The sequence below is a fragment of the Strix uralensis genome, chromosome 11 (genome assembly GCF_047716275.1).
Source record: "Strix uralensis isolate ZFMK-TIS-50842 chromosome 11, bStrUra1, whole genome shotgun sequence".
In the NCBI taxonomy this organism is placed as follows: Eukaryota; Metazoa; Chordata; class Aves; order Strigiformes; family Strigidae; genus Strix; species Strix uralensis.
In genome coordinates this window covers 13,391,811-13,413,869 of record NC_133982.1, presented here as the reverse complement: position 1 = coordinate 13,413,869, position 22,059 = coordinate 13,391,811, and the positions used below count along the sequence as shown (strand labels likewise).

At 44.6% G+C, this 22,059-nt stretch overlaps 2 protein-coding genes across 2 annotated transcripts in view; both read left to right on the top strand.

The window, feature by feature from the left end:
• The window catches only part of ALDH1A3 (aldehyde dehydrogenase 1 family member A3), a 37,958-nt gene extending 29,292 nt beyond the window's left edge, over positions 1-8,666 (top strand). Inside the window, exons 10-13 of the mRNA XM_074880676.1 lie at positions 755-919; positions 3,110-3,267; positions 4,431-4,505; positions 5,941-8,666. Of these exons, the coding sequence (XP_074736777.1) occupies positions 755-919; positions 3,110-3,267; positions 4,431-4,505; positions 5,941-6,013 (471 nt within the window). The 3' untranslated portion in view covers positions 6,014-8,666. The remainder of the gene's footprint in view (positions 1-754; positions 920-3,109; positions 3,268-4,430; positions 4,506-5,940) is intronic.
• Positions 8,667-14,811: 6,145 nt separating this feature from the next.
• LRRK1 (leucine rich repeat kinase 1) overlaps positions 14,812-22,059 on the top strand; it is an 80,234-nt gene continuing 72,986 nt past the window's right edge. The window contains exon 1 of the mRNA XM_074880638.1: positions 14,812-14,980. Coding sequence (XP_074736739.1) covers positions 14,914-14,980 — 67 coding nt within the window. The 5' untranslated portion in view covers positions 14,812-14,913. The remainder of the gene's footprint in view (positions 14,981-22,059) is intronic.

Sequence of the window (22,059 nt, the reverse complement as noted above, 5' to 3'; positions counted from 1 at the left end):
GGTGGGGAGGAGTTAGACAAGGTTAAAAAATGCTGGCATGGTACTAGTCTCTGAGATCTGTGAAGGGTGATTCTGATTTTACAAGTGTGGTTTCAGTGTGGTAGTTGTTCTGAGGTCACCCTACTAACGGGGCTTATCTTTGAGGCTGTTCAGTGTGTGTGTGTGTGTGTGTGGAAGGAGATGGAGGCAGAGCTCGCAGGGTTCCTCCAGCTGAGGACAGATAGGTCTGGGTGAAGCTGCACATTACAGCAAAGTCGACTTCATAGTTTATATACCCGGATTCTCCCTCCCTTGAGCTGTTCCTGTTGCTGGTCAGATCCCTTGCTGAGCTGGCTGAGGTTGCTGCCCAGCAAAGCCCATCTTGGGCTGTTCTCATGGTGCTCCTGAACTAAATCAATGCATGGGGAAGGTCAGTAGGTCCCAGAGCTGGAGTGAGGTGGGTGTGGGAGTGCACATCCAGGATGCAGAGGACGGGAAAGTGGGGAGACCCCCTCCATGTGGCAGCAAACTATTAATCAGATTAAACTATCATGTGTAACTTCACCTTCTGTTTTCTGTGGCTCAGGGCTATGCCCACGTCCTGTCTTTCAGCTTGCTTGTTGCCTGACTGCCGTATCATGGAATGAGATGTAAACTTACCTGGTTTGACAGTGCCCTGCAAATGTGCCCCTGGGCCACATACCATGACTCCAGTCTCCGGAACAGTGATAATAAAGGCACTGCTGTGTGTTTCTTTTCCTTTTGTGTCTGACAGATTGACCAAAAACAGTTTGATAAAATCCTGGAGCTGATAGAAAGTGGGAAGAAAGAAGGGGCTAAGCTGGAGTGTGGGGGTCTTGCCATTGAAGACAGAGGCCTGTTTATAAAACCCACTGTGTTTTCGGAGGTCACCGACAACATGCGTATCGCCAAAGAAGAGGTACAGTACAAGTCACCTGAACCTGTATATGCATTTACTACTGCAAATGGGAAAGAAAAGAGGTATGGTGGTTCAAACTGAAAACCTGAGAGGAGAATAGAAATTTCACTTATTTCAGTGACCTAACAACTGCCTAATGCTGAAATCCATTTTACTAATGAAGTATCTGTAAGGTGAGCTTCAATTTGGGAGTGTGTGGGAATTGTGAGAGGAGAAGGGGGAGAGCAGAACAGGCAAAAAAACTGTCAAAATGTTTTAGCAGTGATTTTTGTGCAATTCATAGGTGTCTGTTTGCCAGCCCTTTCTAATGCCTTGCTGCTTTCCCCCATTTTGTTTGGTTTTCCAAAAGGGAAGTAGCCCTGTGAGTGTACTCACTGAACAATAACAAACCTAGATAAAAACATAGTAGATAATACCACCCTAAAGCTTTTGGGTCTCATTTCAGGAGAACTTGATATAATGCAAAATACAAGCACATGCCTTACCTAAATACAGCTGCTATAAATGCTGCTTCTGAATAAGAAAGAGTGGTGATGGAAGGGTTTCTGTCTGAATCCTTGATTCTAAATATAAATAACTGAATAAAAATAACTGAAACTGTGGCAGACTGGAACAATTCTATGTATTCTTTGCCCTGAAGTTGAAGGTTTTCTGAAAACGGAGTTAAGCTCTCCCACTCTATGCGGATGATGGTTGTGCATGTCATGTGCTCTTGCACACCTCCTACTGAGTCGACTTGAAATTGCTCAACAGTGGTAGATGCTGATTCAAAGTGACAGAATACTGTATAATGTGTGTTCTTGCTTCACTACTTTGTGAAAAAGGAGTTGCTTTATTGCAGAAAGTTGGGACAAGAACTCTGGGACCTGTAGCTGGTGAGGAGGGAAGGAATGGCCCTGCTATACTGCCACTGAAGAACTTTTCTCAAGTAGCCTTAGAGTCTGAAATAATCCCAGATTCCGTTCTCATGGTGAAATCCCCTGAGGCTGACCATTTTTTTCCTATATGAAAACATAGTCGAAGCCAGCAAAGTGCAGATCTAATACTCTGGCTTTCATTATCATATGCAGAAAAATCGAACAAGCTGCATGTGATTAGATCCTGTGATATTCCTTTGAAATACAAGTTAATCTACTTTTCATCATGTTCCCCAATGGAAAATAAGTAGTTGCCAAAGTCCAACTGGCACTTGTATTTTATAGTTTAGCCTAGCGCTTTTTATGGGGCTGCTTACTGTTCACTCCTGGCAAAATGTTTAGATGTCTCAGATCTGCCACAGAATCTCTAAGGAACCTGGGAAAGATATCAGTCAGTCTGGGCATGAGTTACATTCTAAAAATAGAGGGAATAAGAGCTGAAAATCCCATGACAGGCCTTTTTTTAATGAACTGACTCCAAACCCAAGTCATGATTCATGAAGCTTATCCAGTTTCATTCATTTGTGATTTTGTTGCAAACGCACGTTTCATCCTTAGCCTAGCATCCAGGCTCCAGTTAAGTACCTGGATCTCCCAAAATGAAGAAATTTAGAAACACTTGTATGAACCTAAAGGCCAGGCAAACTGGTTAGCCTGGCTGTCATGGTGGCACAAGTGAGACTGTATCTCGGGTTTATTGTACCGCAAGACCGTGCAGGGCAGAAAAGGGCCTCACCTTTGATACTGTACTTGCTGAGAAACTCCACCCCAGAAGCTGGGAAGTACTGTGTATGCCAGTTGTCTTTGTACTGGCAACCTGGGAAGCCAAGGTTGTGGTCAAACACATACGTGGTAAATGCAGTGCATGCAAATAAACTGCGTACAGTGACAAAAGCAGAGTTGAAACCACGGAAGAAAACTTGCAATCATTGAAATACATTAATTACTTCTTGAGTATACTCAACTTCTGAGTTCAAAAGGAGAGTCGTAAATGGAGTAAGGATGAATCATTTTAAACTTGTCCAGATCTAACTCTGCTTATTTTGTTATAGATGATCCATTAGTTGTTGGATCTTAGCACATGCTAACTACTATAGCACATCACTGTACTTCCTTTGAAGTCAGTTTAATGAGACTCTATCAGTGACTTCTAGAAGGCCAGGATATAACATTTTAAATACAGTATCCAAACAAAGCATCTGATTCTGATTACTTCAAAATTACCATGATTAACAAAGGCTTTCCTGTACTAATGTTTAATTGATATGTGCAGATTTTTGGGCCAGTTCAGCCAATTATGAAGTTCAAGAGTATAGAAGAGGTCATAAGAAGAGCCAACAGTACTGAGTACGGGCTGACAGCAGCAGTGTTCACAAAGAATCTGGACAGAGCGTTAACGCTTGCTTCTGCACTGCAATCGGGAACTGTCTGGTAAGCAGTGTGGGACCAGAGCGTGGGCTGCGATTTTGTTTCCTGGGAGGGGAGAGGGATGTATGATTTGGAATCATGTGTAAGTGCTGGAGGTAAGATATATTAGTAGTCTGCTAAATTCTTGATATTCTGCTTGGAAGCAACATCCATTCATCAAAATAAGGTGGTGAGGAGCAGACAGTCTGGCGAGAAATAGACTGTTTGTTCATTCAGTCGATGTAGTTCTTTGTCTGGAAAACTCTGAAAATGTAGGGGTTGTAGTAAGTTCCACCAGATGTAATCCCTTTCAAAATCCTGTATGTAGAAAAAAAGCAATTCTTACAATCTTTAGGTAGCATCAGATGGGGTCTTAGATGCACAAATCAGTATGGACAGTAGATGGCATCACACCACTGTCAGAAAGAAGCAGCTATTTTGCTTATTTTCTATTAGAATAACTTTAAAGATGGAATCCTGATTGTTTTCCCACTCAGGATAGGAACTTGATCTGATGTCTGATTTTGATGCATACAGAGGACTGATTTCAAGAGTTGGCGCCAGAATGACCTGCCTCTGAGTAATATTTATATAAAAATGGGATGCTGGGCTTTGAAGGATACATGTGCTGTACATACAAGTGCCAAAGCATTCTTGTCTCTCTTCAGTTATTTGATCTTACTGAGATGCTGAGAAAGTACCTGCATTAGCCTTTTCTACCTAGTCTCTATAGAAATGGGGTTAGCGCTTTCATTTTACTGTGACACAATTGTCTAATGCAGTCCAACATTTTATGTACCTGGAAGTGGGTGGCAGAGCCTGTTTGTGAGTGTTTAGACAGCTTTCTGAGTAAACATGTTTGTTTCAGAATATGCTTCATTAAACTAGGGAATAGGTTGGACTATTTATATCAAGCACGGCTCTGAATACAACATAAATTCCAGCTCAAGCATGAATGTCGTAGCCATTAGAGACTATGAAGTGAGATGTAGGTCAGACTCAGTACCACTCACATGTTTTCTGTTTCTGTAGCAAAATTTTATTGCTAAAATCTGATTTCTCAAGTGAATGAACTGTATAAAGAGAAAACTGACACATTTTAGCCTTTTTTGTATTGTTGTTGTTGTCATCATCTTGCTTCTCCTTGGTATTGAATTGTCTTTTTACAACTGATGTTTTTATTGTAGGATCAACTGTTACAATGCACTCTATGCACAGGCTCCTTTTGGTGGCTTTAAAATGTCAGGCAACGGCAGAGAACTGTGAGTTTTGCTCAATATCTTGTTTATATGTGGATGGTGAATGCAGTAACAATTGTGACTCAGTGAAAATATTGTTGAATTTGCTTTTAAACTGTCAGGCTTGCAGTATGCTGCACAGGGAGGTGCTAAGCCAGTACAGCGTGGATGTAATGCACAGATGTGAGAACGTGAGAAGTACCTTCAGGAGTATTTTCATCTTTTTCATAAGCTCTTAATAATTCCAGTTCAGTCCATTCCACTTGAAAGCATTTTTCTTTACTAGTTAGATTTTTAGCTCAAGGGATAAATATGGCACTTTGGCTGGGGACACTGGTATCCACCCCAAACCTCCTCCATCTTTATATGGTGGTATCTGGGCCTCCCTTGATGGCTGTTTCATTGCTCCCACTTGGACCTGTTTGCACCTCTGACTTTCTAATGGTGGAGCCAGAACAACAAGGAATGATCTCCAAAATCATTCCACCTCCCACCTTCCAAGCTTGCTACTAAATTACAGAAGGACCCTCTTTCCCTCTTCCCCAGCCTGACCTGTTGCAGCATGGCTACTAGACATTCCAGCTCTTATTAGTTACTAACCCAGAAATTCTTAAACCGAGGTCACCCTATAAGTTAGAGCTAGAGCTGAGAAATTGACTTAAATCTTAATTTTCTTCTTGTATAGGAGAGAGGCAGGTTTTATTACACCATTCAGAAGACTCCAGAGGAATCTAACGCACCTTTTCTTTCATAAGCCAGATTTATTTCCAGGAACAGTTTTCAGTAGTTGTTCTGGTGCATCTGCTGCACTGAGACATTCAGATGCCTCACTGGTTAAGCACAGCAGATAAATGAATCCTCAAATGGGACATAGATATTGAGACCTTATGGTTTACTTTGCCTGACTGCCTGGCTAATTAAAGGATGTTGGGGGTTTATCCCTTGGGCAAGGCGTGGGAATAGAGCCAGTTTCCACCAACCAAGGCATAATGCAGTGGTGGGGTCTGTCATCAGTATGTGTTGAGTTGTGCCCCCTTGATTATATGGTATCTTGTAGACAGAAGCTTATTTTCAGTGAAAAAGTAACTTGAATTGCTGTCTAAGCACTGATAACTATGCTTATGTGGATGTTTCTTTTATGGGTTCTCACAACAGTACTCGGTTTTCCCTAGGCAGAGTCACAAGGTGTCATCTTGTGGGTTACTGTGACCAGAAGCATTCCATGTTTCTTTTACAACAGGGTGTAGTTGTGTGTACTTCTGTGCATGTACTTAGCGATTATTAGAAGTGGTGGGCCAAACTGATAGCCAGTGTAAGCTAGTTCAGATCTGGTTTTAATGGCCTGATGTCATCTGCAGCAGCTGTTGATCAGAGGCTAAAATGCACTCTTATCTTAGGGAAGTACACCTTAACATGCTACAATTGTTTGTCCCTTTCCCTCCTCTCTCTTCTTTTCCAGCGGTGAATATGCTTTGGCAGAATATACCGAAGTGAAAACAGTCACCATTAAACTCTCCCAGAAGAGTCCATGAAAACAGAAGGCCTAAAATGCTGACACTCTGAATGTGACACGTGGGGGATGTGTTCAGAGCAAGGGGGAGGGGAGGGGGAGGAAGGAAAATGGAAACACCTAACTTTATTCCTCTAGAAACACTGAATCTACTGGACTCCATTTTGTCAAGTGGCTCTTCAAAAACTGATTTCAGTGACCCTGCTGGCAGCATAGCACACACTTGTACTGTACAAGTCCCTGGCTGTACATCTGTCTGCTACCTGTGCCTAAAATGCTGGTCAGTCACAGTGTTTGCAGGACATCTGCTTTCAAACTGTACCCATGAAGGATGTGGACATCAATGACATGTTAGAGAGACTTCTGGTACCATTAGAACGGACTGTTAAACACCTTCAGAGGCATATGGGTTTCACTTGGCATAAATGGACTTGGGTGGTAGGGTTAATGCAACTTGACTGAAGTTGGCGGAGTTTGTGTGAAGATTGCAGCTGGAGTTTGGAATGGGAGTGCAAGCTTTCATGGAAGGCTCTGTAAAGAAATTCTCTTTGAAAGAGCTCTCTTGGTCTCTCTAAAGATCCATGCATTCTCCCTATTGGTGATATTCTAGCCCTGAATGAGATTTGTGGGAGTTTCCTAGAGGACTCCTTTGGGGCCAGTATTTCACCCAACAGAGCTAGACTTTAAAGTGTCCTTGGAACCTGATGTTTTGGTGTGCACAACATTACACATGCTGCAAATGCAAGTTACTGACTTGCTAACCCTCTGGGCTCTGAATGAGTTACAACTGTATCTCAAACCTTCACTATAGCACTTTTCGCAAGAGGATTTTGCACTGTACTTATCGTGATGACACGGAGTTGAATGCTAAGCATGTAGCATGGTAGATACCCCACAGAAAACATCCCACGCCAGTCCTTCTGATCTGGGGGAGGGAGCAGAAGAGCTGCAAAAAGCTGTCCTGCTCTCTCTTTCTCTATAACTTTCAGGCTTTGTGAACATCTCTTCATTTTTTGAGACAGAGCTATTATTATGAGAGTAAAACGTATAAGCTCTTCTCACTGCTTCTTTATCCCGTATGAATGTAGCTTAAAATAAATTTCTGGAAGTACAGTATGAAAAGGCAGGTGCTCCCAAGCACACGCTGAGTGCTAAAGCTGTGGGTGTACAAACCAGTTACCACGGAATAAGCTATGGCTGGACATAAATGTGTCAGCAGCTTTGCAGTAATTGTCCTCGTGAGTGCTGTCATCTTGTGGCAAGCACAGAGTAGCTGATTCTTCACTGAGGAATAAACTGCCGTGAATTGTCTCTTGCCTACAGTTGTATAAGCATGCATGTGCATGAATAGCATCCATGGAGCGGCTGTCACACCGAGTTCATTCCTTAGTATCTCCTGCAGTAACTTCTTTGCTTGCCCAGCCATGACTATAAGATTAATGACAAGCCACATGCTGGCTTCAGTTCCTGGGTTTACTACTTTCCCTCCTCCTCCTGATTCTGTACTGGAGAAGCACTGGCAAATGTACGGGAAGTTCCATGTCCGCAGGAGCTGTAAGTATGCAGGAGTTAGGGGTGTTAGCTTGTTGGGAAGCTTATCTGATCTTTCTGGGATTGTCCTCTGAGAGCAAACTGAGAGGTTCCTTATGGCATACCAGCAGATCTCCATGGAGCACTGGTAAAGATTGCTGCCTGGAGTTTTCCAGATGTCGGGGCTTGAAGTAGAAATGCAGATCTAACCTCTATTCTCTGATGCAAGCAAGGATTTAACCGGTATCTTCCTTTGCTCAGATACACCCAGTCAGTAACAAGTTCTGTTGCATGAGTGGACCTTTTTTTGGAGGAGGAAGGAAGGTGGGTGGCGATAAGTAAGGAAAAATTTTGCATGAGCCTAAACTTCCTTATTAGTTAGTGAACGTTGAAATTGCACTTCAACACTGCTTAACTTCTTAAATGACATACCTCCAACAGTTGTGTATAACTAGGTGCCTGTCCTCCATGGGTATGTGAGACAGGTAAATCTCCCCATCCAGTGAAGAAAATGTCCTCCCTTCCCCATGAAAGGCCAAATGGGAACATTGTAAATAAGTTTCTATTTTTGTAAAACACTTAGAGTGCAAACATCTTCTCAGACAAACATTTTACTTTTGCCTACTTGAGGGTTTTCTAGGGCTGCAGTCAGACAGTAGGGAGGTAAGGCAAACAGTAAAAGGCTGGTTATCTTGATGTATCTCTGTATTAATTTTTTATAAACAGTGGTTGAAACAGAAATCATCTGAAATTCTTAAAATCCTAGTATTCTGGCTTTATATGTATGATATATATTTCACCTCTTTTTTTTCCCTTATCAAGTTTTTAAAAAGTCAGTGTATCTCTTATTGTATAAATCAGGGTTTGACTCTACACACTGAATTTTCTAAGTTATATAACATTAGACACTAACTTTAAAGTAACCCCTTAGAGGGTATATATTCTTTCATTGCACAGTAAGGCTTTCATATGAAATACTTTTTTAAAAAAAACCTATATTTATAAATTAGGATACAGTTAATCTAATGTATTTTTATAGCTAAAGGTACATGAAAATGCTATGTTTAAACCTCATGTATATATTTAGACTGTGGGTATCTTTTTGTAATAGTTCTTGTTCTTAATAAATGTTTAACTTTGTGAAATGGTTTCTAAATGCTACATATTGATACTGCTCAGAAGGAAAGGTGGGGGAGTAGGAAACTTGTATTGACTTTACTCATTTTAACAGAGGAGTAACTTGAATGCTTTTTTATTTACACTGACGAGTGCTTTAAGATAATTCCAACCCCTCTAACGCACGTGTTAAGACCCCTTCCATCAGCAAGCAACTTTCACTCAACTCAATCCTGTCACTTTTTTATTTCACTCTGAATTTGGCCCATTGTGTCAATGAAAGTAAACACTAGAAAGGGTTACGGTTTCATGCTTCTGAAACAAAATGGCCCTGTATTGCTGTAGGTACAGGGGGCTCTTCCTCGAACAGCGTTGTGTCTGTTCCCCTTCATTCAGTGACCCAGCAGTAAGTCTGCAAGCGGAAACGTGCACTGGGCTCACAAGAGACAACGTCATTTCAAGGTACCTTTTCCACGTGGCAGAGCTGAACACAGAGTGCACGTCTGCATGCATGTATCTGGGAATTCAGTAGCTCACGGGGGGACTGTGAAGGAATCTGAACTTGGATTTATTTCTGCAATTTGTGAAGAATTAGCCGATTTTAAAAAAGTGAAGTGCTGAAGTGTGGTCAGTGCTCTGTATATAAAAGCTGGAGCATGTGTCTGATGATAGCTTATCCTTTAAGCAGTCACTTTTCTAAGTTGTGTCATTTACAGTAAGCAGAGAGGGAAGGAGAGCAGAGCTGCAGCTGGCAGGGGCAAGCACAGCTTCTTCCAGTTCAAAGTAGGATGGTTCCTTTTTGCCTTCTGAGGTGAGCCTCAAAATGCAGAATTTGAAGGGACCATGGACCACACGGCCAGATGGGGCTTCCTGCCTTCGTCTGGCTGCTTCCTAAACCCCTTTGAGACACTTCCATCACTAGTATGACTCTGCTAAATGTGTTCCTGTTCCCTGCTTCCCTCGTCTGCAATGTAGATAGAGAGCAAGAACATACCCATTTTTTAACTCTCTTCCCATCCAATACACATGAGAAATACCTGTCATCTCCCCACACAGGCCAAGTCAAATTCCTTGAATTTTCCACTTTCTAACAGAATCACTCAGAAACTTTGAGACTTTAGAAGGGGGAAGGCTGGAGATACAAAGGAATTATTGTGAGATAATCAATGGAGACATAAGTGAGGAAGAGTGGGATGAGATTGGGGGTGAGGGGAGGGGAATTGGCTTGAATGTGTGGATAAATTCTTGCTAGGGGAAGTTAGAGTCTCTATTGAAATAAAGGAAAAAAAGTTATTTTACTGGTTTTTCAAACAATTGTGCTAAAAAAGCTGTAAGGTAGGTCTGGGTAAGAGCCAGGCTGTGAGGCATAAAAGACAGCGGGCTGGGTAAGAGGTGGAAAGGGTGCTAAAAACAGGTAACACTACTATGGCTGCAGCTAAAAGCAGATTAATTGGGACCTGAACATAGGTAAAAGCACCAGTGAAGACCCATCCTCTCTATGTCTCTATAATCACATCAAAGAAACACCCTAGCCAAATCTCAGACTGCAGCAGTGAATGGATATGGCTTCTTCCATCCTCAAGCAATCAACACAGACCCATTTCTCAGTACAGACCAGGGGAAAAAAACCCCTCTGTATATAATTTACAGAATCATTAGGAATAACAAAGCAAAAGGCATGCAGAAATGCTCTTTTCTTAGTAGGTCCAATGGGTGGGGAAAATAAAGCGATACCAGGCTTGTGAGAGGTTCCTGGTACCAGGAGATGAATGAGTTTGCAGTGGGGGAAGACATGCCCAACACAAACATGCCAGCTGGAGAGCAGCACGTCCAACACCTTCGGAAGAAAGGGGGCAATCTTGCTTTGCCTTTCCAAGGAGGAGCAAACTCACGAGGCGACCTGGGGAAGGAGCAACTTTCAAAGCAAGGAATCTCGGATCAACTCTTGTTACCGGTAAGGCCAAGCCTCTGTCGAGGAGCGATGCTGAGAGGGGTAGCGGTGCTACCTCCATCCGTGCCAGCCTGGTGCCCGCGCCCGGGGGGCTTACACGGCAGCTGGCTGTGAGGGCCAGGCCATCCAGACAACCCGCTGTAGCTGAGAGGGTGCTGCTTCAGCCCGCGCAACTCCCACAGTTTTTTCCTTAAAAAAACAAAGCCAGAGAGCGTAAGCCCGCGGAGGGGCTGTTTGGGGAGCAGGCGGCCACCAGTCGCTGATGGAGGAGTGGGTCCGGGCTGGGGAGGGAGCCCAGGGCTGCCCTGTGCCCTTCCTCACGCTCTCCCCCCACGTCCCCCTCAGCCGGGCCGGCTCCACTTGCCCTCGGGAGGAAGGCGAGGGGCCGTGCGAGGCCTGCGGCCCACGGGCCTGTCACCCTCAGCCGTCCCCGGCAAGACGCAGCCCCTCACCGTGGCCAGGGCCGGCCGGGGCCCCGGGAGAAGCCGGGCGAAGCCGGGCGGGCCCTCAGCGGGCCGGCGGGCCCGGTGGCGGAGGAGGCGCCGCGCCGCTGCCCCGCTCCTTTTCCTTCCTTCCCCCCTCCCTCCGCCTCCCGCGCCACAGAGCGAGGCGGGCAGCCGGCCGGCGCCGGAGGAGGAGGAGGAGGAGGCGGCGGCGGCGCGGCCGCAGGGACCCCGCCAGCCCCGGGACGCAGGAGGTACCGTGGCTTTGCTGCCGCTTCGGCCTGGCCGCCCCGTGGGCACCTGCCCCGCCATGAGGGGAGGCGGCCGGGTGGGGGCTGCTGGGGCACGCCGGGGCTTTTCGTGTGGAGAAGGCGGGGGGGGAAAGTTGTTTTTTTTAAAAAAAAATAAAAGTTCGGAGGGAAGTTTGTGCAGCGGCGGGCGCTGCGCTCCCCGGCGCGGGCAGACAGGAGAGCGGCTGCTCCGGCCCGGCGCGGAGGGGAAATACTTGAGGCTCGCCCTAAGGAAAAACTCGGTTTTATGTAAGCGGGGCCGCGGGCTGGGCAGGGAGCGGTTCCCGCCGGCCTCCCCCGCCCCGACCCTGGCTGGGGGGTGCGTGCCCCGGCCCTGGCGGGGGCCCGAGCGCGGCCCTCAGCCCCTTGGCCGAGCTGACAGACAAGCGGCCACCGAAAAGATACTAGAAAGGCTTATGGGACACTCCGAAGCGGGGTGTAACGCCTTATTTCTCCTCAGCCGGCAGCTGCGGTGTGGGGAGAAGGGGGCTGATTTGCCGCTTTCTACGCAGAGCAGCTCCCCAGAGGCCGAAGGATGCCCGTTGCCCCGGGCAGGGGTGTCCAGGCAGGCCGCTTCGGTTCCAGGTCTGGCTTCAGCCCACCTTGTGCGATGAGCGCAGGAGCCCGCAGCCGGTGTCCATCCCCATAGTGTCCTTGGGCCTCTCTAGAGCTGTGGCAATACCCCTCGCAGTGCCCGGGCTTCTCAGAAACAGCAGGTAGTTTGAGCAAAGAACTGAAGTTTTGGCGGGTTTCTTGTGAATTGGAAAGCGATCTCGGGCAAACCGTGGGGTTTCTGGGTGCCTTGCTGCGTTTAGGCAGGATGCACGGGGTGAGATGGGACGGGCTGGCAAAGGATGGTGCAGGCAGGGTGGGATGTGCTGGGACACTCTCTGACAGCTGGCAGTAGTGGGTCTCGGGAGGGAAACTGGGAATGTGTGAAATGGGACTTAAATCAGCATTCAGGTGTGTTCTGCATGGTCCTCCTCCTTCTGAATGAGATGCTGCAGGGCCCATTGGATCCCTCTCCCTAAATCAAATTAAAACACAGTGTTTGCACGTGTTACAGTTGTGTATCTTGCTTAAGGTAAAAGCACTGTAGGGTTTTTCTTTATTATATACACAGTGGTCCTGAAATATGGAAGTACTGCTTACATGGATGCTGTGTGGCAGTTAATACACATAGCCACAGCATTTAGTGTCCTATTTGCAGTTAAAGGGAACTGATGATCAAAATCACACATTTCTTCTGAAAGTTTTTTCCTTTCAGGATATATGAGGAAAGTTTCAGCCTGGGGAATAAGCTGACTAGAAAGCTAAAAATCAGGAGTGGGATAGTTTTCAAGCCTCTGTGGTTGACACTGACCCCCATTCAGTGTTTTTTGTACAGTTGCTGTGAGTGCACATGGTGTGCCCTCATCGTACAGCAAGGAAATGCCTCAGAAACCAGCATCTGCTAAAAAGAGCTAGTCTGTTGGTCTTTGCATGGAGAAGTATTTATTCTTACTGTAGCTGCCTAGCACATTTATAGCGAGAGTGCAGGGGAGGCGACTGTTAGAAGCATCACAACCCCTCTATTTTCAGAGTTAACAACCTAGACAGCTTTTGAGAAGCGTGAGAGCCTCCCTGACACCTCTGCCTGGGGTATCGCCCCCACAACATGGCAGAGCTGTGGGGTCCCAGCACAGCAGCCATGCCTGCCAGCGTGGCCAAGGGAAGCTCAGCCCAGGAGCCCACCTGACTCCGGTGGGAATTCAGTTCACCAGTTTGTGGGCCAGTTTGTTAGGGACCACCTTCATCTCAGCCTCCTGCAGCAACCCACAGCTTCCCCTCCTTCTGTGGGTGAAAGCTGCCAAGTTCAGCCTCTTACAAGTGCCCAACTGCTGCCGCATTGGAGTGCGAGAGCTGCCAGGGCCTGAACTGGGAGACGAGCTGCTGCTGTAGTCTGTGATGTGGAGGGAGGGATGGATGCTCCGGCACCTCAGGCACCTGTATCCATCTGGAATTGTAGCTGTCCTGCTGCAAGGGAGGTGTTTAACTGTGGCATGTGCGTGTTAAAGTGCTTGCATGTAGCCCAGGTCTCTCAGTCCATAACATTATTTGCCGTATGGCACCCAAATTATTTTTCCCACGTCTGAAAAACACCAGAGAACCAAACCACAGTCTGTGGCAGCACCCAGCGCCCAGATTGAAGGGTGCAGGGGCGTGCGCAGCACTTAGGGTGTGAGTTTTGGTTCCTGCTGCCAGGCACCACAAAGTAGAGGTCATCAGAAGCTGAGGTTTGCTGTAAGTGCACCTAAAATTCAGCTGTTTGCCTAGAAACAACTGATGCAGCTTGCAGTGATTTTTAACATTGTTGACTGGTGGTTAAAACCCTATATAATGAGGAAGGAGCAGAAATCTTCCTGGATCTGTGTATTTTTATATTCTCCTTGGCCTTTGATCCCAACTCAGGAAGCCAACTCTTCTCAAGGAGAGTTAAGGATGTTCTTGAATCTTGCTGGCCAAAGTGGAAGGTGGGTTACGTGCTTTGCTGAATTAGAGCCTCCAACCAAAACTTCAGCATCATGCACCAGACATGAGAAAAACTAGTAAAAGTCAAAGGTGAGGGGCATCGTGTTACATCTGAGAGTAAACATTACTGACTGAAACTGAAAGCAGTAAATGAAGGAGCACTGATGCTGGTTGGGCACACACTGCAAATTCACCCATAGTTTTAACCTCTGTGGAAAATGCATTAAAAGAGAGAAAATTACAGGTGTGTAGTTTTGAAGAGTTAGGGAGTTGAAAATGCCTTGGGAGACTGAGCTGTGCAGTTTTCTGCAAGACAGTTCAGCAGAAGCCAACCTTTAAGAGCTCTTAAGGGCCTGATTTGCTTCCCTGAACATGTTTGAAGAAGCCTGACGCTCCTAGGGTGGTAGAGTTCTCTAAAAGGACTCAGCAAAGGGGAAAGGAGCTAGTGTGTTTCTCTTAACCCTCTTTTCTTTTCTACAGAGGATCATCTCAGTGACTGCATCAGTATATTTCAGTTTCTCACAGTGGAGTCTTACAAGAGCCACAGTCTTCTTTGTGGATGGGAAAAGTTTTGTGGTTGCATTTAGGATTTTTCCAGCTGTACTGCATGGTTTCAATGCTCTGCCTTTACACTAGCTTGTGGAGAATCTGAAACTGCAGCTGTGACCCCTGCCCACCCCCCACACCCACTGCCCAAAGACTGAGCGCCTTTGGCGGAGAAACATGGGAACATTATCTTTCTATGGTGGAGACTTTGTTAGTCTCCTCTGTTAATTCACGGTATACGCTTAACAAAGATATTGTGAAAATAATTGTATTTATAGGATAAGTGCATTTCTGCAAAGTAATATTTAGACAAGTGCAGAGGAATAAGCATCTTGCAATTTCTATACAAGACCAATTAATTTTTTTTGCTGTTTATTTTTAAACAGAGTCAATGATGTTTCTTCGGGATGGTGCTTACTAGCAGTCACTCTGCTCCTGCATTTACTTGACGGAGATCATTCAGCTTTGACAACACTATTCAGTTTTAAGTGCTGCAGAAAGTTTGTCTGTTGGATCTTCACAACTGCGACCCAGAATGTACTGGTGTGTGGGAACTGAGGAATCCGCTATTTGCAGAGAGCGCAACATGGATCCACAAAATGGTAAATAGGAGGATTTATTTTCTTTGCTGTTCAGATAGGGAGCAAAAGGTTTTACGAGAACTCAGTAGCCAGCTGCCACTGAGTTTCCATGAAATTTAAATATATGAAAGATCTTGGAGTGATTTGAGCCCTAATCTTTGAAATTTTAGAGTATAGAACAAAGAATTTTACTTCCAAGGAGAGTGATGTTGAACTATTCAAGTGATAAGAATAGCATTCCTCTGAAGACCAATTTTCTCCAAAGGCCTACGAAATTAGTCAATATATGTATCACGTCTCACCAGTTCCTAAATATGTTTTACAAGATCTGTGCTTTTTCAGTGTGTGAATGCAAATATGTTCCCAGCCACTGATGCGGTGTGTATTCAGGGTATGAAAGCTGCTAAAATCAGAGCATCGTTTCTCAGGCTGAACAGATATTAACCTGCTCCAGTTTTACTGTCAGCTTTGATTCAGTGGCTTGCAGTGATTTATTGTTGGGCTAGATTAGAAGGTCTGCCTTTATGTAATGGAATAAATCCATAGGTGGAAACTTCTCTTTTCAGAAGGGACATATGCTTCAGGTTGCTTCCTGTTAATTTTTTTTCTGAACAGCCAAATTATTTTTGGATGATTTTTATCGCTGAAACCCTCAGCTCCTAGACACTGCTGCATTTCTCTCAATCAAAACCCAGTTATGTTTCTGCATCAAGAAGCAGACTTCTGGTTATTGTATAATGGTATTCCCCCCTTGCAACAAGCAGTTCATTAGGAGGCGGCATCTGCGTTTTAAGTGTGGGATGAAGGTGTGTTTGACGCTTTGTAGTGAGTAAGCAGGCTTCAGTAGAAGCTAATGTTTTTGCAGCCTTATTTTGGATTTTATCAGCAAGTATGAAGCAAAACCCGACAGTTTATTCAGAGGCCGCATTATCTTGTTGGAAGACGTTTCTCACCAGCGTCACAGGGAGGTCTGGGAACTCTTTCCTTTCTCCGTATGTATTCTGCTTATTCTGTGATACTGATTTTTCTGGTTTTGCTTTTGTTAATTAGCATTGTATCTTTCTATAATAATCAGGAGCATTTGTTTACTGAATATTCTTAAAATTCTTAAACCCTATCTTCTGAGTTTCTCTCTGGAAGGAATTATCTCCACTGGAATACTAAGCTATAAACCATGAGAAGAATTTTAATCTGTGCTAATGATTCGCAACTGTTAAGAATTGTTATAATTTTGTTCTGCAAAAGTGATTTGACAAGTTTTTCTCACTGTTTAAAGATACAGTAAATAAACAAATTAGTTTCTGAGTGAATAATGAAGTGAAAAGTGAAAAAGGTATATTTTTACATCGTGAGTTCAGTTTTTCTTCTGAGAACTTTATTACGTGTTTCTGTTATGTAAATATATTTTCAGTTAAACTGCTTAACTGGAAGCATACAAATCTTACCGGTATAACTGCTCTACGCTTACATGTCTGGGTTATTTTGTTTGATAAACAGTGTTGGAAGACCAGCAAAGGGATCCTAGGAAGGCTTAAGATCCAGTACTGACCTGGTGGATTTGCTCTTTATAAGCATACTGTACATGTTTAAACTCATTTTTATTCTGGGATTGTTTGACTCCTGCCAAGAATAATTGTCATTAGCTAGCTGGTCCACTCCCTAAGTTAGCTGGTCCTTGTTCTGCATTTGGATCCTATTACACAGCTTGAACGCAGGAACTCAGTGACTCATTCAGCCCTCCAGATTTGAACCTATTGTTTACGTGCATTTATTAACAATCTCGATGCAGCCTCCTGCTTCCATTCAATGGCAACCACTGGGAAGTGGAGTGAGATCACAGATATTTTCTTTAATGTGATGACCTCATTAGTGCTCGCAAAGCTTGGAGGGGGTTTTTTTGGGCAGGAAGGACAGGTGTGTGGATGTGAGGGGTTTAACAAACAGCACAGTGGTGCTTGTGGCTCTCTGAGGGGTCAGTTGGATCAGCACGGCATTACGGCCGGCACAGTGCTCGAGGCACCTTCCAGTGGGTACCACGTGTACCTGGTACCTTGATCATTTGAAAGCCTTAAGATTTTTAGGGCTTTTTTTCCCTGAGAGCTATAGAGTTGGCCAGGTCTTCATGTGGAGATCAGCTTCACAGCATCGTTGACTCTAGTTAGCAAACATAACATAGGATGCAAGGACTCACCTTACTGCTCGTGTCTCCTCTGCTATTCCTATTGGCTGCGGCAGGGATCTTGCCTGTATCCCAGCAGGATACCCGCTCAGCCTGAAAGCGGCCGAGCTGTGTTTCGGAACTGGACCCCGTACACCCTCCAGGGGTGGTGCTGGCCTTGACTCAGTGATGCCAGTGAGCACCCGCTGGTCCATAGAGATTTGTCACTGGAGTGCAGTATAATGCTCCGTTTCAGGTGCAGTCAGCATCTCCCTTGCCTCCTCAAACCCTGCTTTCCCTCTCTTAGATTTGTTCGTCTTGTCCTAATTAAAAGAAAGAAAGCTAGCAGAGATACGGGGGTGGCTGCAGTCTCTCATGAAGCACGGGTTTTGGGTTTTTTTGAACTTGGCTAAAGAGCTCTGCATAATGTAATGGAGGTGACATAATATGAATCTTGTAGAAATACAATGGAAGCCCAAAGATATTACTGTATGAATGCCTAGAACATAATAGAGATTAATCTCCTTTCTGCAGGCTGGTTGGTTTCTTTGAATCTTATGAAATTTTACAGCTAGGATTTAATTCTCATGTGAGTTTCTAGGAGGCAGTTCAGCAAAGATGTAGAAAAGCAGTCATTGTCTTCTGAAATGTAAGGGTACTTTTGTTAAAGAGCTTATTGCTCTCTTATTGAGAATTTTATTCAAAGTCACAGAGCATTCATATGCCACTTGTGTGTGTCTCGGAGGTGGAATGGGATTATCTTTCAAACACGCCAGAGGGTGTCTCTTCTCTCCTGCTAAATCTAGAAATAGGCATTGAAATGGGGTGTTATGTCCTAATGTATATAATATTACATAATTAGGGACAATGATGCCAATGACAGTTGTTTGAAATTTTATAGTATCTTTACAAATATTAATTAAATGATCCTTCACAACTTCTTTTGAAGCAAATCTGTTGTAAACTGGTGACTTTCAACTGTCCAGGGAAGCACAGATAGACATGTGCAGTATGCCTGGAAAAGAAACCTAAATATTAAAAGGAGGAAGCAAACAAATAACCAGAACATAATGACCTGAGTTGGTATTTGGAGTGGACCAGAGGCTCTTAAAACTGTGCTTCAGAAGTGCTGTGGTGACCCTGCAGCTCACAGGGCTTTGTATTTTATCAGAAAGAACCTACCCACGATGGTGGTGACCTTTGCAACCCCATCTGGGCCATGGCTCAGCTCAGGACTGACTCAGAGGGAAAGCTGCTGCCTGCACTGCCGCTTCCTGAATCATAGAAAAGTCTCCAGTGCAAGTAAGAACAGCTTAACGGGAATTGTTAAAGAGTCATTTTAACAAGAGGGACAACTCAGGAGCTAGTGCCATTTTATATGGAGAGTTTCACAACGGATTGAATGGTGACAGCTTGGGATGAGCTAATAGCTATATGAGACAGCTTATTCTCCTGGGACATCGCCTTGTGCATCCAGCATCGCTCCCCTGTTTGCATGAGGGCAGGACATTTGCAAGTATGGCCAAGGTGTTCATCGTAGGGTGGCAGTTTGAGGAGGTCACGGGACTGTAGGTGGAGGGATGGAAACTCTTGCAGACTGCCCTTTCTGTTTTGCACCTACTGGATTACCTGAGCCTTCCAGGCTCTGTCAGGCTGTCAGATGAAACCCACTTAAAAAATAAAAGTCTGCAGAAAGAACCTGACTTCTTCATAGTAATAAAAGCAGACAGAGCTCATCTGCTCCTGGGTGTGCATGTACATGGCCTCCAGATGAAATCTTTGCTGTTGTTTCCTCATAGTTCTACACAGTTGATTTTGTTGCCTTAAATGCGAAAGGCAGGACTTTGCATTTGGTAGTGTGAATATCTTTGCTTATATTTCCTGCTGAATAGAGGAGGAAGGGAAAAGCAGTGTTGGCAGCAACACTGATATCACTTTGTTCCTCCTGAAATTACCATGTAAACCTTAAAATCTTTACATCAGCTGTGCACACGGGTCTAGAGCCAGCAGATTGGTCTTGGGGCACGTTGACTTAGCCCCATCTGTGGCACATTGTGCTGTATAACAGGGAAAAAGTACTCGCACCCTATGTCCTGCTTTTTCCATCCACACATTACCCTGTAGTAACATTACCCTGAGTCTGCTGTGACAGCATGGCGATGAGAAGGACAAGGAGAGCATCTGGGAGGTGATCTGAGTGCTCAGAGCACTAGAGACCTGCAAGACCTGCAAAGTGTGTCATGGCTTGAAGTTCTGTATAATCAGACTAAATTAAACTTGAAGGTTTTCTGTTTTTCTTCCTGCTCCTTAAACTATGAGTGAATTTGAGTCCAAATGGCAAATTGAAAGTATTCCTAAAAGAAAAAAAAAAAAAAAGGGCAAAAAATAAAACAGGTATCTTATGTGAGTTAGTCTTAATGCACAATGCCCTGCAGAAGAAGTGGGAAGTGCTAGGCAGGAATAGGAAGTACGCTAGTAAAGCAGTAATAGGCTTGTATTTTTAAACATATTTAAATACACACTTCGTACAGAAGTGGTGCAATCTCACATGGGGCCAAAAGCTAATGCGGAAGGCTGCTCTGCAGCAGAAAATGCATGTGGTTAAGCCTGCTCTCCCGTGCGGACTAGCAGAGCCACTTATTGCACCATCTCACCAAACTGAGCCTCAATTCCAAAAAGGGCAATAAATGCTGGGGCATTTACAATTAGGTGCCTAAATTTAAGACACTCTGAACTGATTTTCAGAGTCTGGATACTATTCTTCAGACATACCCTTAGATGTCCCTTGTATTTTGAAACAGAGGCATCCAGAAGAACCATTTGCCTTTGAAAACATGTTTCTGTCCATGTGGAAAGTGGGAGTTTGGCTTGTGGGTGCTTTGTCCCTCTGGAATCAAGGAGATATAAAGGAGCACTTAGGTCTTAGTAGTGGCAGGACCAGCTATTTCCTGATAAACACCATCAAAGCCAGCCTGCTTTTGAACTTGAGGGCTGTAGCAAGGAGGGCAGAGCTGCTGGGAGTGGCAGTGGTGCAGTGCAGATCTTGGGAAACTAATTGAGCGGAGAGTCCAGCCTGAGAGCAAGTTTGATTTACAAACAGTAGTAAAAAATGGATCTTTATTTGAACTGTATCTGGCATTATCTGCTGCTATACAGCTTTATTTTTCCACCTTTCAGTTAAGATGTATTTGTGGTGTATTACATTAAAATGTAACTTATGACAACTCTATCAAAGAAGCCTAGAAAAAAACAAAGATAAGGTGATAAGGTAGTAAAGAACATCCTTTGCCCTTAGAACCTGTACACAGGGACTCTGTAACGACGTTACTAATGTGTGATTGTAAGGTAGCTCTCAGGTGAGGATTGACACTGTGGTCATAGGACCACTGTCCTCCGTTTCAGTGGGAAAAAGCAATTGATAGTGTTCACACCAGCTCAGTCTTTACCAGGCCTGTAATTGATTTATTGTTTTGTCAGTGATGTTGTAGGTGATTTTATACTTGCATTAAAGAAAGTGCTAGGAATTTATTTTTTTTTTATCGTCTCCAAAGCCTATGGGGGCCTTATCCAAAACCCATTAAAGTCTTTGCACGGACATAACAGGCTTGGGATCAGATCTTCAGGGATCCTTACAGCATTAAGTCTGCGGTTTGTTTGTTTTTCATTTCTCTGATCAATAAAGGGGCTGCCAGGGCCCTGCTTGGCAGAAGGCAGCTAGCTGGGAGGAAATGTTTGCATTGCAGATGAGGGTGTGGGGGATGGATTTTATACCATTTCGCTCCCAGTCTGCTGTATAGGTGAAGTCTCTCTCTTAATAGGTTCTGTTTCAGACTTTACATCAAGTTAGGCTGATACTTAATTATGTTCCTTAATCCAAGTCTGTGTGCTCATTAGTGGGTCAGCAATTGCTTATTTACATGATTATGTATCACCACAGCAGCAGCCCTTTTATGTAAACTGCTGATAGTTTCACAACAGAAGTGTGGCCATGCTTTGAATTTGTGCCTTGCTCTTACTTAGAGAGAGGACTTATAAAAGATGTCTTTAAGTATTAGGGAAAGCCCTCAGCCTTCAAAAAGCCCTCCTGCAGTCAGAGGGGGCTCTGGGGCTCAACAGATTCTGATTTTAAAAAAAAAACCAAAACAGTGTGCTTTCAGAAATTACAAACGGCCCTTTAAACCAGTACAGCTACATGCAGGCAAACTCGGTGAGTCTGATCATGAATCTGAAATGGAGTCAGCAAGGACACATTCAGACCATGTTAAAATAATGCAGAAGAAAAAGATTCCTGTTGAACAGCAGCTAAGTTGATGCAGTAAAATCTCGGGGGTTATGCTGCAGTTTTTGCAAATACTCAATCCCTCCCAGTATGATAATTAGCCACACTATGCATGTTGGGAGAGAGGGTAAAACCCAGTGATGTCTTTGTAGATTTTTATGTTTTTTTTGCAGGGACGTGTGTACCTGCTGGTGAAGGTGCCTAGACAGCCTACCCTAGCCTGAGCTCTCCTGGCAGGGGTACCCGTGGTGGTGGGACATGTTGCTCTGGACAGGCAGGCAGAACTTGGGGTCTGCCATGGAGCTGCACAGAGCAGTGGGAAATCTGGTGCAAGTCCCCTCTTTTTTGGCTCACCCTCTTCGACTGGGGAAGGTAGCAGATCTGTGGTGAGCTTCAGGAACTTCTCAGCCGCAAAGACAAGCCCCATGTTGTGTCACCCAAGGGTGAGGGAAATGGTCAGTCTGCTACAGGAAGGGCGGGAGGAAGGCGAAGGGTGAAAGGAGCAGCAACCTAGGGTTGGGAGCTGGAGAAGCAGCTTAATTTCTTTTTTGATCTTTTCTAATATGTGGCTCCCAAACGTAAAGGTTGACATTTTGGATACTGCTGGGGAAAGCTCAGTCCCAGGCTGTCCGCAGCTCCTTTTCTGTGCATCGTTGAAAATCA